The following is a 19,544-nucleotide window of genomic DNA, read 5'->3' as shown; positions in this document are numbered from 1 at the left end:
CCCATCAGAAGCTGCTTGGCATAGAGAACCAGGAGGGTTGTTCCTCCCATCAGAAGCTGCTTGGCATAGAGAACCATGAGGGTTGTTCCTCCCATCAGAAGCTGCTTGGCATAGAGAACCAGGAGGGTTGTTCCTCCCATCAGAAGCTGCTTGGCATAGAGAACCAGGAGGGTTGTTCCTCCCATCAGAAGCTGCTTGGCATAGAGAACCAGGAGGGTTGTTGCTCCCATCAGAAGCTGCTTGGCATAGAGAACCATGAGGGTTGTTCCTCCCATCAGAGAGAGGTCTCCTTGGAGGGGGAGACTGTGTGTGTGTGACTCACCATTATAGTGGTAAATCCAATAGACTCAAGAGTGGAAACATCCTAGAGAACGATGAGGGTAAAATGAGGGTAAAAAACTGGATGTTGGTTGTAGTTTCAGGTTGTATGAACATAGTGAACATGTGGATTACTGTCTGACTGATCTCTGTAGACACACACACACACACACACACACACACACACACACACACACACACACACACACACACACACACACACACACACACACACACACACACACACACACACACACACACACACACACACACACACACACACACACACACACACACACACACACACACACACACACACACACACACACACACATACATATGTCCCACAGGACGTCCTCAACCACCCTCTAATCTACAACATCTGTTAGGAAATAGATGGTTTCCTTCTATTTAATGGGAAAGCCAATACACAGCCCAGCTCATTAAAATACTATCACAATCCATCAGGACTTAATAAAAACACCATCAATCATAATATTGAGTCACCATCCTTATGAAATGTCTCGGTCACTTTGGCTGCCAGACTCATGTTGGCCTGGTAAGTTATGACTGTATGTAAATGTGTTTGAATTGTTTTCTAAGAGGCATCAGGGGATATACTTAATAATACAACACATTTTCAGTTGAGTAATTGAAAAAATTTTTTTTTTGAGTCCTTCATATTGTAGGTCTGTGATGAATGAGGGTATTTACTAAATGCAGGGCGACATATACACTAGATGGTGATAACTGCTGAGGTACGACTCTAGGGGCTGAGGTATGACTTTAGGGGCGGAGGTACATCTCTCGGGGCCGAGGTACGACTCTCGGGGCTGAGGTATGACTTTAGGGGCGGAGGTACATCTCTCGGGGCCGAGGTACGACTCTCGGGGCTGAGGTATGACTTTAGGGGCTAAGGTACGACTCTAGGGGCTGAGGTACGACTCTATGGGCTGAGGTACGACTCTAGGGGCTGAGGTACGACTCTAGGGGCTGAGGTACGACTCTAGGGGCTGAGGTACGACTCTAGGGGCTGAGGTACGACTCTAGGGGCTGAGGTACATCTCTCGGGGCTGAGGTACGACTTTAGGGGCTGAGGTACGACTCTATGGGCTGAGGTACAACTTTAGGGGCTAAGGTACGACTCTAGGGGCTGAGGTACGACTCTATGGGCTGAGGTACGACTCTATGGGGGGCGACTTTAGGGGCTGAGGTACGACTCTAGGGGCTGAGGTATGACTCTAGGGGCTGAGGTACGACTCTAGGGGCTGAGGTATGACTTTAGGGGCTGAGGTACGACTCTAGGGGCTGAGGTACGACTCTAGGGGCTGAGGTACGACTCTAGGGGCTGAGGTACGACTCTAGGGGCTGAGGTACGACTCTAGGGGCTGAGGTACGACTCTAGGGGCTGAGGTACGACTCTAGGGGCTGAGGTACGACTCTAGGGGCTGAGGTATGACTCTAGGGGCTGAGGTACGACTCTAGGGGCGGAGGTATGACTTTAGGGGCGGAGGTACGACTCTCGGGGCTGAGGTATGACTCTAGGGGCTGAGGTACGACTCTAGGGGCTGAGGTACGACTCTAGGGGCTGAGGTACGACTCTCGGGGCTGAGGTACGACTTTAGGGGCGGAGGTACATCTCTCGGGGCCGAGGTACGACTCTCGGGGCTGAGGTATGACTTTAGGGGCTAAGGTACGACTCTAGGGGCTGAGGTACGACTTTAGGGGCTAAGGTACGACTCTAGGGGCTGAGGTACGACTTTAGGGGCTAAGGTAAGACTCTATGGGCTGAAGGATACATTTTAAGGCTGACATAAAGGTTAAAAGCATGTTTTAAAGTTTACTGATCTGGGTTGGTGCTTTAGCTGGCTAGTACAGGATGGTGAAACAGCCCTGTCCAGTTTCCATGAGATACCTTGAGGCTGGCTATAGGCCATCCTCCTTACCTCAGCTCCATAAATATCCCAGCATGCCTCTGGAGGGCTTTGCTTTGTCATTGGCTGTGTTTATACAGGTAGTCCAATTTAGATATTTTGTCCAATGATTGACAAGAGATCTGATCTGATTGGTCTAAAGACCAATTAGTTTCAAAATATCAGAATTGGGCTGCCGGTGTAAACACAGCCATTGTGGCAACAGGGGTCTGTTCTACTGGTCTGTCTGGAAGGGTGTTCTTCACACGAAGAGAGCGAGAAAGAGAGATTGTGTGTATGTGCATGCGTACTTTTTGTGCATGTGTGTATGCGTACTTGAGTTCATGCCAGGTTGTGCATGAATTGGTTGATTGCAGGTGACAGGTTTCACACAATTTATCTTGGGCGTCAAATAGTGCATAACACCGTGTGAATGCTGAAGCATAGCCAAAGTCAACCTTGATCTCACGCTAGGATGTGTTGGGGGGGAAAGAGAGAACGTAGCATCACAAGTCAGTGTGGATCTGGATTCTCTCTGACAGGTTTCAGAATGAGGGGTCAATGGTGGTGTGTCTCAGTAGTAATAACAATCTGATACCATTCAGTGAGACACTTGTAAGTGATACAAGCAAAGTGGGCAAGCTGGGACTCACACAGTACTGGTGATGAAACAGTCAAGCTGGGACTCACACAGTACTGATGATGAAACAGTCAAGCTGGGACTCACACAGTACTGGTGATGAAACAGTCAAGCTGGGACTCACACAGTACTGGTGATGAAACAGTCAAGCTGGGACTCACACAGTACTGGTGATGAAACAGTCAAGCTGGGACTCACAGTACTGGTGATGAAACAGTCAAGCTGGGACTCACACAGTACTGGTGATGAAACAGTCAAGCTGGGACTCACACAGTACTGGTGATGAAACAGTCAAACTGGGACTCACACAGTACTGGTGATGAAACAGTCAAGCTGGGACTCACACAGTACTGGTGATGAAACAGTCAAGCTGGGACTCACACAGTACTGGTGATGAAACAGTCAAGCTGGGACTCACACAGCACTGGTGATGAAACAGTCAAGCTGGGACTCACACAGTACTGGTGATGAAACAGTCAAGCTGGGACTCACACAGTACTGGTGATGAAACAGTCAAGCTGGGACTCACACAGTACTGGTGATGAAACAGTCAAGCTGGGACTCACACAGTACTGGTGATGAAACAGTCAAGCTGGGACTCACACAGCACTGGAAACAGTCAGTTGGAGACAGTGTGTGTATGATGTATGATGTATAGTCTTGTATTCTGGCTTTAATGGCCACACCTACTCTTATATCTCTAACCGGTACAGCCAGAAGAGGACTGGCCACCCCTCAGAGACTGGTTCCTGTCTACCCGGTACAGCCAGAAGAGGACTGGCCACCCCTCAGAGACTGGTTCCTCTCTACCCGGTACAGCCAGAAGAGGACTGGCCACCCCTCTGAGACTGGTTCCTCTCTACCTGGTACAGCCAGAAAAGGACTGGCCACCCCTCAGAGACTGGTTCCTCTCTACCCGGTACAGCCAGACGAGGACTGGCCACCCCTCTGAGACTGGTTCCTCTCTACCTGGTACAGCCAGAAAAGGACTGGCCATCCCTCAGAGATTGGTTTCTCTCTACCCGGTACAGCCAGACGAGGACTGGCCACCCCTCAGAGACCGGCTCCTCTCTACCCGGTACAGCCAGAAGAGGACTGGCCACCCCTCAGAGAATGGCTCCTCTCTACCCGGTACAGCCAGAAGAGGACTGGCCACTCCTCAGAGCCTGGCTCCTCTCTACCCGGTACAGCCAGACGAGGACTGGCCACCCCTCAGAGACCGGCTCCTCTCTACCCGGTACAGCCAGAAGAGGACTGGCCACCCCTCAGAGAATGGCTCCTCACTACCCGGTACAGCCAGAAGAGGACTGGCCACTCCTCAGAGCCTGGCTCCTCTCTACCCGGTACAGCAAGAAGAGGACTGGCCACCCCTCAGAGACTGGCTCATCTCTACCCGGTACAGCCAGAAGAGGACTGGCCACCCCTCAGAGACTGGCTCCTCTCTACCCGGTACAGCCAGAAGAGGACTGGCCTCCCCTCAGAGCCTAGCTCCTCTCTACCCGGTACAGCCAGAAGAGGACTGGCCACCCCTCAGAGCCTGGCTCCTCTCTACCCGGTACAGCCAGAAGAGGACTGGCCTCCCCTCAGAGCCTGGCTCCTCTCTAGGTTTCTTCCTAGATTCTTGCCTTTATGGAGTTTTTCCTAGCTAATGTGCTTCTACATCTGCATTGCTTGCTCTTTGGGGTTTTAGGATGGGTTCCTCTAAATCACTGTCTGACAACTGCTGATGTAAAAAGGGCTTTGATTGTATCTATCCTGTACTGTATGTGTTGGCCAAATCTATGCTTCTTGTTGCCATGTACCATATATGTAGGAAGACTGAAGTCAAGCCTCAGCATAAATACAGTTTAAATACATGGTGACTGTAGGGAAAGAGCAAGAGGCTAACTGAATGGTAGTGTCTTTACAATGGAGTAATCAACCAAGCTTCCTAGTGATTTAGTGAGGCTAACTGAATGGTAGTATCTTTACAATGGAGTGATCAACCAAGCTTCCTAGTGATTTAGTGAGGCTAACTGAATGGTAGTGTCTTTACAATGGAGTAATCAACCAAGCTTCCTAGTGATTTAGTGAGGCTAACTGAATGGTAGTGTCTTTACAATGGAGTAATCAACCAAGCTTCCTAGTGATTTAGTGAGGCTAACTGAATGGTAGTGTCTTTACAATGGAGTGATCAACCAAGCTTCCTAGTGATTTAGTGATGCTAACTGAATGGTAGTGTCTTTACAATGGAGTGATCAACCAAGCTTCCTAGTGAATGTAGAAGGGCACAGTTGACATGTTTGGCACCAAAGTTAATTTTTATTCATTTTTTACAATGTACAATATACAAAAATATAGAGTAGCAAAAAATTCACAGTGTCTAAAAGGCAGTGATTAAAAAGTCTCAATTCGCAAATCCAACAGCCATGTTTGTAGTTCTGGAAAAGAGCAATAACTTGTGAGCAGGACTACAATACCCAGCTGACAGTACCACCTGGTTGATTGCGTAGAAGGGTGCAGAGCCCTCTGATTGGTGTTTTTCCAACATGCAACAGCAACATGTCCAATCACGATGACAAAATGAAGTGAATGTGTCCACAACGATGAATGTACAAGTAATATTTATTTTAATTTATTTTAAATTTTTAACACACACACACACACACACACACACACACACACACACACACACACACACACACACACACACACACACACACACACACACACACACACACACACACACACACACACACACACACACACACACACACAATTAAACTCATTGAAATACATGAAGAGGGTTGTATCTTGAGATTTGAGGGTAACAGATACCATGGCAGCTAAACATATGTGTGGCTACATTACTACATCACAGGGCTGAACATTAATCTACATAGTATATAGGCTGGTCCCAGATCTGTCATTACTACATTACAGGGTTGAACATTATGATCTGTCATCTGTCATTACATTACAGGGTTGAACATTATGCTACATAACATCTAGCCTTGTCCCTGATCTGTTTGTCCTCCTGCCAACCCCATTGGTCATTGTCAAGCCATGTGACAATGAGTGATGAGGGGTTGGCATGACAGCACAAACAGACTGGCACTCACATCAAATCCATGATGGAGAACAACTCAAACCTCTGTTACTGACAGGTACAAACCTCCATCTCCTTCTTGATATTTACAAAACATATCCATTTTTACAACTAGAAGCCTTAGAAAATACAGAAAAGCTATACAATATACATTTTACAAACCATACTGACTTTCGGTTTCATTGCCTTTAGCATGGAACAGCATCTATGAACAAATTAAGATTAGCTGTTTAAGAAAACATGACTTAATATTCATCGAATGGAGAATGAATAGTTTGAGAACCTTCACAGTAAACTTCCAGACTCAGTATCATTTAGGTGAAGATGTCCTACCATCAGCTCAGTATCATTTAGGTGAAGATGTCCTACCATCAGTTCAGTATCATTTAGGTGAAGATGTCCTACCATTAGCTCAGTATCATTTAGGTGAAGATGTCCTACCATCAGCTCAGTATCATTTAGGTGAAGATGTCCTACCATCAGCTCAGTATCATTTAGGTGAAGATGTCCTACCATCAGCTCAGTATCATCAGTTTATATGGGGCTCAGATCTGTAACATGAACAACTTGAATGACTGGAATAGATAGGAGTTGATCATCACTACTCTAATATCATCACATTGATACTCTCCACACTCACAGTAACATATACAACAATGAATGGCCCAGCAAGACACACACACACAGTATGGAAATCTCCTTCTGCAGATGATTACCATAACATGATCCAGTAATGTGATCCAGTATTGTGATCCAGTGGAAGCAGTGCTGAGTGATCCAGTATTGTGATCCAGTGGAGGTGCTGAGTGATCCAGTATTGTGATCTAGTGGAGGAGGTGCTGAGTGATCCAGTATTGTGATCTAGTGGAGGAGGTGCTGAGTGATCCAGTATTGTGATCTAGTGGAGGAGGTGCTGAGTGATCCAGTATTGTGATCTAGTGGAGGAGCTGCTGAGTGATCCAGTATTGTGATCTAGTGGAGGAGGTGCTGAGTGATCCAGTATTGTGATCTAGTGGAGGAGGTGCTGAGTGATCCAGTATTGTGATCTAGTGGAGGAGGTGCTGAGTGATCCAGTATTGTGATCTAGTGGAGGAGGTGCTGAGTGATCCAGTATTGTGATCTAGTGGAGGAGGTGCTGAGTGATCCAGTATTGTGATCTAGTGGAGGAGCTGCTGAGTGATCCAGTATTGTGATCTAGTGGAGGAGGTGCTGAGTGATCCAGTATTGTGATCTAGTGGAGGAGGTGCTGAGTGATCCAGTATTGTGATCCAGTGGAGGAGGTGCTGAGTGATCCAGTATTGTGATCTAGTGGAGGAGGTGCTGAGTGATCCAGTATTGTGATCTAGTGGAGGAGGTGCTGAGTGATCCAGTATTGTGATCTAGTGGAGGAGGTGCTGAGTGATCCAGTATTGTGATCTAGTGGAGGAGGTGCTGAGTGATCCAGTATTGTGATCTAGTGGAGGAGGTGCTGAGTGATCCAGTATTGTGATCTAGTGGAGGAGGTGCTGAGTGATCCAGTATTGTGATCTAGTGGAGGAGGTGCTGAGTGATCCAGTATTGTGATCCAGGTGATGACCTTATCTGCCACCATTCAATCCACATTTCATCATACTCGTCGCCAAACCCACTGGCTCCATGTCATCTAGACCCTGCTAGGTAAAGTCCCCCCTTATCTCAGCTCGCTGGTCACCATAGCATTTCCCACCTGTAGCACACGCTCCAGCAGGTATATCTCTGGTCACCCCCAAAACCAATTCTTTCTTTGGCCGCCTCTCCTTCCAGTTCTCTGCTGCCAGTGACTGGAACGAACTGCAAAAATCTCTGAAACTGGAAACACTTATCTCCCTCACTAGCTTTAAGCACCAACTGTCAGAGCATCTTACAGATTACTGCACCTGTACATAGCCCACCTATAATTTAGCCCAAACAACTACCTCTTTCCCAACTGTATTTAATTTATTTATTTATTTTGCTCCTTTGCACCCCATTATTTTTATGTCTACTTTGCACATTCTTCCATTGCAAAACTACCATTCCAGTGTTTTACTTGCTATATTGTATTTACTTTGCCACCATGGCCTTTTTTGCCTTTACCTCCCTTCTCACCTCATTTGCTCACATTGTATATAGACTTGTTTCTACTGTATTATTGACTGTATGTTTGTTTTACTCCATGTGTAACTCTGTGTCGTTGTATCTGTCGAACTGCTTTGCTTTATCTTGGCCAGGTAGCAATTGTAAATGAGAACTTGTTCTCAACTTGCCTAACTAGTTAAATAAAGGTGAAATAAAAAATAAAAATACCAACATGCCAAACACATGTTCCTGTAGCATGATGATGAAACAGTGTCCTTACACACTAACTGTATTCATCATGCTTCACGTCAAGGTTTGGTATACAGATCATTTTCTCACATTTACAATTTGATGCATCCATTTATCCATTTGAAGGGATGAGGGTGGTGAGACAGCTAACCAGATGAGGGTGATGAGACAGCTATCCATTTGAAGGGATGAGGGTGGTGAGAGCTATCCATTTGAAGGAATGAGGGTGGTGAGACAGTGATCCATTTGAAGGGATGAGGGTGGTGAGACAGTTATCCATTTGAAGGGATGAGGGTGGTGAGACAGCTATCCATTTGAAGGGATGAGGGTGGTGAGACAGTGATCCATTTGAAGGGATGAGGGTGGTGAGACAGTGATCCATTTGAAGGAATGAGGGTGGTGAGACAGCTATCCATTTGAAGGGATGAGGGTGGTGAGACAGCTATCCATTTGAAGGGATGAGGGTGGTGAGACAGCTATCAATTTGAAGGGATGAGGGTGGTGAGACAGCTATTAATTTGAAGGGATGAGGGTGGTGAGACAGCTATCCATTTGAAGGGATGAGGGTGGTGAGACAGCTAACCAGATGAGGGTGATGAGACAGCTATCCATTTGAAGGGATGAGGGTGGTGAGAGCTATCCATTTGAAGGAATGAGGGTGGTGAGACAGTGATCCATTTGAAGGGATGAGGGTGGTGAGACAGTTATCCATTTGAAGGGATGAGGGTGGTGAGACAGCTATCCATTTGAAGGGATGAGGGTGGTGAGACAGTGATCCATTTGAAGGGATGAGGGTGGTGAGACAGTGATCCATTTGAAGGAATGAGGGTGGTGAGACAGCTATCCATTTGAAGGGATGAGGGTGGTGAGACAGCTATCCATTTGAAGGGATGAGGGTGGTGAGACAGCTATCAATTTGAAGGGATGAGGGTGGTGAGACAGCTATTAATTTGAAGGGATGAGGGTGGTGAGACAGCTATCCATTTGAAGGGATGAGGGTGGTGAGACAGCTATCCATTTGAAGGGATGAGGGTGGTGAGACAGCTATCCATTTGAAGGGATGAGGGTGGTGAGACAGCTATCCATTTGAAGGGATGAAGGTGGTGAGACACACGAATCATTTGAAAGGATGAGGGTGGTGAGACAGCTATCCATTTGAAGGGATGAGGGTGGTGAGACACACAAATCATTTGAAAGGATGAGGGTGGTGAGACAGTGATCCATTTGAAGGGATGAGGGTGGTGAGACACACGAATCATTTGAAAGGATGAGGGTGGTGAGACAGCTATCCATTTGAAGGGATGAGGGTGGTGAGACAGCTATCCATTTGAAGGGATGAGGGTGGTGAGACACACGAATCATTTGAAAGGATGAGGGTGGTGAGACAGCTATCCATTTGAAGGGATGAGGGTGGTGAGACAGCTATCCATTTGAAGGGATGAGGGTGGTGAGACAGCTATCCATTTGAAGGGATGAGGGTGGTGAGACAGGATCGCTGAGCCTTAGCTGAGTATCTGGGTTGTTCAAAATACATGTTTTTTCTCAAAATTGCTCCTTTTACATCGACTCTGAATCGCCGCCATTGTCATTTTTGGGTGTCGGTGCAGGTAGTTACAGGATTATAAACCCTTTCAGAGGCCATGGCCACGTCCCATTTGGCTCCCTATTCCCTACATAGTGCACTCCTTTCAACCAGGGCCAATTGGGCTCCAATCAAAAGTAGTGCACTATATAGGGAATAGGGTGCCATTTGGGATGTGGCTAAGGAGTCCTTGGGCTGCTCAGATGAAAGCAGTACCAGCCCCTCACTCCCTTCCCCTCTCTGTTAGTCCACACTGCGGGAGCACCTGACCATGAGGCTAATCTGATGCAGCGTGTCCAAACAGACAAACAGACAAACAGACAGGAGAAACAAGTTGGTGAGCAGAAGCATGACAAACGTGCCCATACTGTCAGTGTCATTGAGTTCTGCACTTTCACCATCATAAAGCCGGTTTTTAGAGCTGGGAGGTGTCTTGGTCAGCATATTCCAGTACGGTATCCTTTGGGAACGTCTATATCGAATACAAACCACAATGTCTTATATTCTCCTCAGATCAAATGTAACGTCTGTAGGTTTTTGTGATATACATGATCTGACACCGTAGGGTTTTACAGGAGACTTTTAACAGTGTTGTTTTAGAACAGATTCCACAAGTAGTGAATCTCCATACTGAACCATAAGGCTGCTACAGCCCAGCTCCCTCATAAGACTCCAACTCCCAGCATTCCACATGGTCCAGTCTACTTCCTCGTCTTGAGATGAGTTGCTGTACTGCACAGTAGAGTAGAAAAACAACGTCATAAAACAGTCATATCAACTGAACAGTCACAATGATACGAAATGATTCTCCTGTTGGTTGACAGGGACAGTTCAACCTCCGCACTGGTGATGGAGAAGAACGTGCATGGTTCTCCCCTTGAGAGGACACACCCAGTTCAAGGGTCTGCCCGGTCGTTAACACAGCTCCCCTCACTGTAGCAAAGTACACACTCAATAGAGGAGAGGAGAGGAAACGGGGAAGGGTCTGGGGTGCAGGAGTGTTTCCAACTTCCCATAGAGAAGAGAGTTGGAGGGGGGGGGGTCCTGTCTCAACTGTGGTGCATATAGTTCCTGCAAGGTGAGTCGGGGTGGAAGGGGTGGTCGTATTTGCCCAGGGGTGCTGGGTAGTAGGTGGTGGTGTAAACGTTATTCTGGGGGAGGGAGGGGAGGGGCGAGAGGGACGAGAGGGACGAGGGGAAGAAGTTGCAGCTCTCGTCCGGGAGAAGGTTGTTCTTGTTCAGCGTCTGTGGAAGACAGAAGGAAACAGAACAGGGGGTGTTCAGTAGGTGCAACATGGGAGAAAATGTTTCTAAAGGCAGGAGGCGCTACCTGATCTCGTCCAATGAGAAAGCTCATTTTTGTTTCCAGTTCCGCTTCCCTGCAACGCCCTACTGTACCACTCAATAACACTCAGGGAGAATCTCTCCCCTCGCCTCCTTCTCAAAACCCATTGGTGGAGAAGGTCAAGGTGCGGGACCTCTGGCTTTGGGTTTTGAGACGGAGGCGAGGAGAGGACACAAGGAGTATGCAATTGAGATTCTCTCCCACAGTTACATCATACTGTATCTTCACACACAGACCCGATCAATCACACACAGATAGTATAATACATAAAACTGTATCAACAAGTAGACACGATCAATCACACACAGATAGTATAATACATAAAACTGTATCAACAAGTAGACACGATCAATCACACACAGATAGTATAATACATAAAACTGTATCAACAAGTAGACCCGATCAATCACACACAGATAGTATAATACATAAAACTGTATCAACAAGTAGACACGATCAATCACACACAGATAGTATAATACATAAAACTGTATCAACAAGTAGACACGATCAATCACACACAGATAGTATAATACATAAAACTGTATCAACAAGTAGACACGATCAATCACACACAGATAGTATAATACATAAAACTGTATCAACAAGTAGACCCGATCAATCACACACAGATAGTATAATACATAAAACTGTATCAACAAGTAGACACGATCAATCACACACAGATAGTATAATACATAAAACTGTATCAACAAGTAGACACGATCAATCACACACAGATAGTATAATACATAAAACTGTATCAACAAGTAGACACGATCAATCACACACAGATAATAATAATAATATATGCCATTTAGCAGACGCTTTTATCCAAAGCGACTTACAGTCATGTGTGCATACATTCTACGTATGGGAGTATAATACATAAAACTGTATCAACAAGTATACCCGATCAATCACACACAGATAGTATAATACATAAAACTGTATCAACAAGTAGACACGATCAATCACACACAGATAGTATAATACATAAAACTGTATCAACAAGTAGACACGATCAATCACACACAGATAGTATAATACATAAAACTGTATCAACAAGTATACCCGATCAATCACACACAGATAGTATAATACATAAAACTGTATCAACAAGTAGACACGATCAATCACACACAGATAGTATAATACATAAAACTGTATCAACAAGTAGACACGATCAATCACACACAGATAGTATAATACATAAAACTGTATCAACAAGTAGACACGATCAATCACACACAGATAGTATAATACATAAAACTGTATCAACAAGTAGACACGATCAATCACACACAGATAGTATAATACATAAAACTGTATCAACAAGTAGACACGATCAATCACACACAGATAGTATAATACATAAAACTGTATCAACAAGTAGACACGATCAATCACACACAGATAGTATAATACATAAAACTGTATCAACAAGTAGACACGATCAATCACACACAGATAGTATAATACATAAAACTGTATCAACAAGTAGACACGATCAATCACACACAGATAGTATAATACATAAAACTGTATCAACAAGTAGACACGATCAATCACACACAGATAATAATAATAATATATGCCATTTAGCAGATAGTACAGTCATGTGTGCATACATTCTAAATAATACATAAAACTGTATCAACAAGTAGACACGATCAATCACACACAGATAGTATAATACATAAAACTGTATCAACAAGTAGACACGATCAATCACACACAGATAGTATAATACATAAAACTGTATCAACAAGTAGACACGATCAATCACACACAGATAGTATAATACATAAAACTGTATCAACAAGTAGACACGATCAATCACACACAGATAGTATAATACATAAAACTGTATCAACAAGTAGACACGATCAATCACACACAGATAGTATAATACATAAAACTGTATCAACAAGTAGACACGATCAATCACACACAGATAGTATAATACATAAAACTGTATCAACAAGTAGACACGATCAATCACACACAGATAGTATAATACATAAAACTGTATCAACAAGTAGACCCGATCAATCACACACAGATAGTATAATACATAAAACTGTATCAACAAGTAGACACGATCAATCACACACAGATAGTATAATACATAAAACTGTATCAACAAGTAGACACGATCAATCACACACAGATAGTATAATACATAAAACTGTATCAACAAGTAGACCCGATCAATCACACACAGATAGTATAATACATAAAACTGTATCAACAAGTAGACCCGATCAATCACACACAGATAGTATAATACATAAAACTGTATCAACAAGTAGACACGATCAATCACACACAGATAGTATAATACATAAAACTGTATCAACAAGTAGACACGATCAATCACACACAGATAGTATAATACATAAAACTGTATCAACAAGTAGACCCGATCAATCACACACAGATAGTATAATACATAAAACTGTATCAACAAGTAGACACGATCAATCACACACAGATAATAATAATAATATATGCCATTTAGCAGACGCTTTTATCCAAAGCGACTTACAGTCATGTGTGCATACATTCTACGTATGGGAGTATAATACATAAAACTGTATCAACAAGTAGACACGATCAATCACACACAGATAGTATAATACATAAAACTGTATCAACAAGTATACCCGATCAATCACACACAGATAGTATAATACATAAAACTGTATCAACAAGTAGACACGATCAATCACACACAGATAGTATAATACATAAAACTGTATCAACAAGTAGACACGATCAATCACACACAGATAGTATAATACATAAAACTGTATCAACAAGTAGACACGATCAATCACACACAGATAGTATAATACATAAAACTGTATCAACAAGTAGACACGATCAATCACACACAGATAGTATAATACATAAAACTGTATCAACAAGTAGACACGATCAATCACACACAGATAGTATAATACATAAAACTGTATCAACAAGTAGACACGATCAATCACACACAGATAGTATAATACATAAAACTGTATCAACAAGTAGACACGATCAATCACACACAGATAGTATAATACATAAAACTGTATCAACAAGTAGACACGATCAATCACACACAGATGGACTACCGATCCCTTTAGGGGGTCTCAGACAGACAAACCATGGTGGTAATCGCTGGTAACCATGGCGAGAGGCAGACACAGGAAGGACATGAGGGATGGTTTGTGTGTGTGTGTGTGTGTGTGTGTGTGTGTGTGTGTGTGTGTGTGTGTGTGTGTGTGTGTGTGTGTGTGTGTGTGTGTGTGTGTGTGTGTGTGTGTGTGTGTGTGTGTGTGGACAGCCAAAGAGCAGACGTTAGTTAATTAATTCAAGTAATGGCTCGATTAATCAAACACAGCTGTGTGAGTCTCGCCCTCCTTTCTGATAGGTTAACAGGCTAATGAACACATTAATAAAGAGTAGGAGGCAAACAGATGGTATATCACTGGGACATCACAAGGGCAGGACGGACGGACGGACACTGTCTCTCTGCCATTCTACCAAAGAGCAAAATAGGCACAATCAGACAAGCAAGGACTACAATGACCTGACCATTTGAGGTCTGATATTTGGTATTTGAAGCGGACCTATGTTCAAATAATATTTACTTTCTTTCAAATTCTTCATCTGTGCTTGATTGGGCTCACCTGATGCAATGGAACCAATGGAGTAGTTCCAAAAGTGCAAACCCCACCCATCTGGCACTCCAGGCAGACTTAATGAAAAGTATTTGAAAGAAAACCAATGTTATCTATCTGAACCTGCAGGTCTGACTCTGCCCTAACTGATTGTTCCATTCCCTGTGTGTAAGCGTGGGGGGTAGAGAGAGTGGAATACTCCACCTTGAACTCCATGGGGGTGTACTTCTCGTTCTTTGGCGTCGTGTTGCCCTTATAGCTGAGGTGGTTGGGCGTGGTGGGGTGGATGACGGCTGACTCCTGGGAGGGCTTGTGGAGTCGTTGGCAGTAGGCGTAGACCAGGACCGACAGCCCCACCGCTGCAAAGAAACACAACGCTCCCGTGGCCATCAGGTGGAACAGAGAGAAGGCTGCTGGGAGGAGAGAGAAAGGGACAGAGTTTGCTATCATTGGTATTATTTACTACATCATCATTGATTTAATATGTTCCAATATGTTTGTTTTGGCAATGTAGTCTTGTTCCCTAACAATTGTGAGTTCAAACCGGTGCAGCTAGTGATCAGACCTGGTTTCAAATACGATTTGAAATCAGTTAAAATGCCTTATCTGTGCTTAATTGAGCTTTCCTGACTAAATGGAACATTTCTAAAAGTGTGAACCCTGGTCTTGGAAAGATTACAAATAGTATTTGAACCCAAGACTACTCACAACATTGCAATAGCTCCATAATGTTTTTGTCATGAGAGGATCCACTCAAAAGACCAAGAATCATACTGAAACTAAAGCCATGTTCACACTGCACGCCTTAAGACTCAAATTAGTTCTTCAAATCTGTTTTGGAATACTGACTGTCCAAACAGCAAGTTACAAGTGACCAAATCAGATTTGTGTGTGTTCAGACAGCAGTCATTTGCTGACGTTGCTATGCTAGTTGTCATAGTAACGACGGATGTGTGCGCGGTGGTGTAGCCTGATTGGTGGTGCTCGTGCTTCCTATCACTCAGAAGTTATCTAACAGGCTAAGGTGACAACAATGCCTCCCTGTTGTTTTGAATGTTCAAATTCATAGAGGAAGAACACTTATTTTTTAAACCTCAAAGGATAACATGATCCATCTTTCAAAACTAATCCTTTTCGGCTAGCCACAGCCGTCAGCCAGCTAGCCTCAGCCGTCAGCCAGCTAGCCACAGCCGTCAGCCAGCTAGCCATAGCCAGCTAGCCACAGCCGTCAGCCAGCTAGCCACAGCCGTCAGCCAGCTAGCCATAGCCAGCTAGCCACAGCCGTCAGCCAGCTAGCCACAGCCGTCAGCCAGCTAGCCACAGCCGTCAGTCAGCTAGCCTCAGCCATCAGCCAGCTAGCCACAGCCAGCTAGCCACAGCCGTCAGCCAGCTAGCCACAGCCAGCTAGCCTCAGCCGTCAGCCAGCTAGCCACAGCCATCAGCCAGCTAGCCTCAGCCGTCAGCCAGCTAGCCACAGCCAGCTAGCCACAGCCAGCTAGCCACAGCCGTCAGCCAGCTAGCCACAGCCGTCAGCCAGCTAGCCATAGCCAGCTAGCCACAGCCGTCAGCCAGCTAGCCACAGCCGTCAGCCAGCTAGCCATAGCCAGCTAGCCACAGCCGTCAGCCAGCTAGCCACAGCCGTCAGTCAGCTAGCCTCAGCCGTCAGCCAGCTAGCCACAGCCAGCTAGCCACAGCCAGCTAGCCACAGCCGTCAGCCAGCTAGCCACAGCCAGCTAGCCTCAGCCGTCAGCCAGCTAGCCACAGCCATCAGCCAGCTAGCCTCAGCCGTCAGCCAGCTAGCCACAGCCAGCTAGCCATAGCCAGCTAGCCACAGCCGTCAGCCAGCTAGCCACAGCCAGCTCCAGTCAGCTAGCCTCAGCCGTCAGCCAGCTAGCCACAGCCAGCTAGCCACAGCCAGCTAGCCACAGCCGTCAGCCAGCTATCCACAGCCAGCTAGCCTCAGCCGTCAGCCAGCTAGCCACAGCCATCAGCCAGTTAGCCTCAGCCGTCAGCCAGCTAGCCACAGCCAGCTAGCCACAGCCGTCAGCCAGCTAGCCACAGCCTGCTAGCCACAGCCGTCAGCCAGCTAGCCATAGCCAGCTAGCCACAGCCGTCAGCCAGCTAGCCACAGCCGTCAGCTAGCTAGCTGTCTAGCTTTCTAGCACATTCAGTAAATTGTTCTTAAATTAACAAGCTAATTAGCTTCCACATGGTCTTGTCAAAACTGTCAACCCACTAGTTAGTAAGCAACAATATTCACCAAATAAATCAAATTTGACCGTTCAGACAGAAGTTGCACAGCCAGGAAACAATTTGCATCTGATTGCAAACCACCTACAAAGGTGGTTTGAAATATGTCTTGAAATATTTGATCCCATGTACTTTTTGGCTGTTCAGACTGCAGGAAAAAGAACAGATTCGGACCAGATATGATTTTTTTTTTTTTTGAATCACTTCAAACTGCCAATGTGAACAGGGCTTTATTCAATCAGATCCGCTTTAGCCTACATCCATATAGCGGTTGTTTTGGCAGTGTCAGAGTTGGAACTGCGTTAGAGTTGTCAGATCCACAAGCGGCTCCTGGCATCATTCCTAAAGCAGACATTGCCATTGGCTGAACGGTGTCGCATTAAGAGAAATCCCTTGCAGTCTTGTTTAGAAGTTTTAACTCTGGAATGTGAGATGTAATCTACACCTTGATTAGGCTGATAGAAATCCTCATTATTTTTGTTTAATGATTTTTGATTTGAGAGCAATTATTTCTATACATTCTACACTTTGTCATTGTGAGCTTGTAATGCGAGTGGGACGGGGTGTGGCTTCTGGACAATGATCAACAGCAGCTGCTCCCTGATTTGACAGCTCCAACACAGTTACATCTCCGACACCGCCAACATATCAGCTGCCGGTATTTGCTATCGCGCGTTAACGCTTGATCTGATTGAATCTAGGCCTAAAGCTTTTAGGAATGATAGCATTGTGTGTAATCAGGGTGGCGATGGTTCGTTTGTGATTCAACGGGAGTGGGAAGGGTGTAAAACAAGTGGAGAGGGGGGAAGAAGGGGGTGGCGAGAGTCACGCTCCATGTCCTTGGGGTCCCTGTAACCCCCCACTGGGATGGGGGAGGGGATTCTCGTGAGTCACTTACCCCCACAGCGCTGATCGTTATCCTGTCCAGGCAGAACGACTGCGGAGAAAAATATAGAGAGAGAAAAATAGAAGAAGAGGAAAGAAATAGGGAGGAACCAAGAGAGAAACAGACTGTTACTGCATTGCACAATTCAACCAGCCAATAGAGTCAAAGCTCCCCACAATCACAGAGTACCATTTTCTGCAGCAAGACCAACCAAGCACTGCCCATAAAGTGATGGTCAGCTGGCTATTTAGCAGTGTGTTCAAAATGTTGGGGACTGACCTTGCACCTCGGGGGGCTGGCAGGGCCTGCTCGCAGTGGCATTGCCCTGACACAGGCTGGGGTCTGCCTCCCGTTCCCCACACTCTCTGCTGCGATGCTGCAGCCCCTCCTCGTCACACTCCCCCCACTCTGACCACGGCAGCCGGCCACCTGGAGGAACAGCAGATGAGGAGTGGAGGGGGTTGGAGGAGAGAGAGGAGAGGGTGGACGGAGAGAGAGGAGAGGGTGGACGGAGAGAGAGGAGAGGGTGGACGGAGAGAGAGGAGAGGGTGGACGGAGAGAGAGGAGAGGGTGGACGGAGAGAGAGGAGAGGGTGGACGGAGAGAGAGGAGAGGGTGGACGGAGAGAAGAGAGGATGATGAGTTGTGGTACCACTATAAGTCAAAGCCACAGTGAACTCAGCATAGCAGCTACATAACCTTAACATGACTTATGCACCATCATTTAAATTAAATGACTTACTTTGAATGCGGAACATTTTTAAAACAATATTTGTATGAACGAATGCTGCAAATATGTGTACCTGTGCAGGATATGATTGAATGTTGTGTATCTGTGTATGACTGAGTGCTGCATATCTGTCATCTGTGAATCTGTTCATTCTGCATACCTTCACAGGTGTGTGTGTTGCACAGGGCCTCTTCAGTGTGCAGGCCGATGCAGATGTCACCTCCGTTGGCGGGGGCAGGGTTGCTACAGGTACGGGTACGCTGGTAGTGCCCACCTCCACAGATGGCAGAGCAGTGAGACCAAGACGCCCAGCACGACCAGGTTCCTTTCACTGGACACACACACACACACACCAAACTCTTATAGAAAATATAAACAGTTTATTTCCTGTAGTCCTTCACAGTCAGTATACAGGTTGAAAAGGGCTGATTTGGACACTGATAATCACCTACATTGGAACACAGTGGCTGTATAGTAACATGTTATACAGCTCTGGCTCTGCGCCTCACAGCTCTGTATGGGTTTTGACTGACAGACGTTTTGAACTTGTGCACCACGCGCAACAAGAAGTCGCCCCCCATCCCTCCAGATAATTAGGCAACTTCTTCCACATTTGTTGTTGTCTGAGTGAAGGGAATACTGTAAATTACGAGGACTCGATGTATTTTGAAAGAGGATACTTTGAGATTTATAATAAATACCGCTTTGACATCATACAAGCCAAACACCCGTGAGCCCAAATGCGCACTTATACCCTGGGTTGTCCTGAACAGAATGAGCCTGTGTTATACC

General features: G+C 45.6%; 1 protein-coding gene across 1 annotated transcript; it reads right to left on the bottom strand.

Moving 5' to 3' along the window:
• Window positions 1-8,654: 8,654 nt before the first annotated feature.
• On the bottom strand, window positions 8,655-19,111 carry LOC124025664 (semaphorin-5B-like; the record flags this gene model as incomplete). The annotated part of the gene is made up of 5 exons (XM_046338999.1): window positions 8,655-11,110; window positions 15,092-15,300; window positions 18,036-18,074; window positions 18,303-18,452; window positions 18,913-19,111. Coding segments are annotated over 5 exons (792 nt in total), but the record flags the coding sequence as incomplete, so codon positions are not given.
• Between the last annotated feature and the right edge of the window lie 433 nt (window positions 19,112-19,544).

The sequence above is a fragment of the Oncorhynchus gorbuscha genome, unplaced genomic scaffold, assembly GCF_021184085.1.
Source record: "Oncorhynchus gorbuscha isolate QuinsamMale2020 ecotype Even-year unplaced genomic scaffold, OgorEven_v1.0 Un_scaffold_2332, whole genome shotgun sequence".
NCBI classification, from domain to species: Eukaryota; Metazoa; Chordata; class Actinopteri; order Salmoniformes; family Salmonidae; genus Oncorhynchus; species Oncorhynchus gorbuscha.
This window is presented reverse-complemented; position numbering and strand designations above follow the sequence as displayed.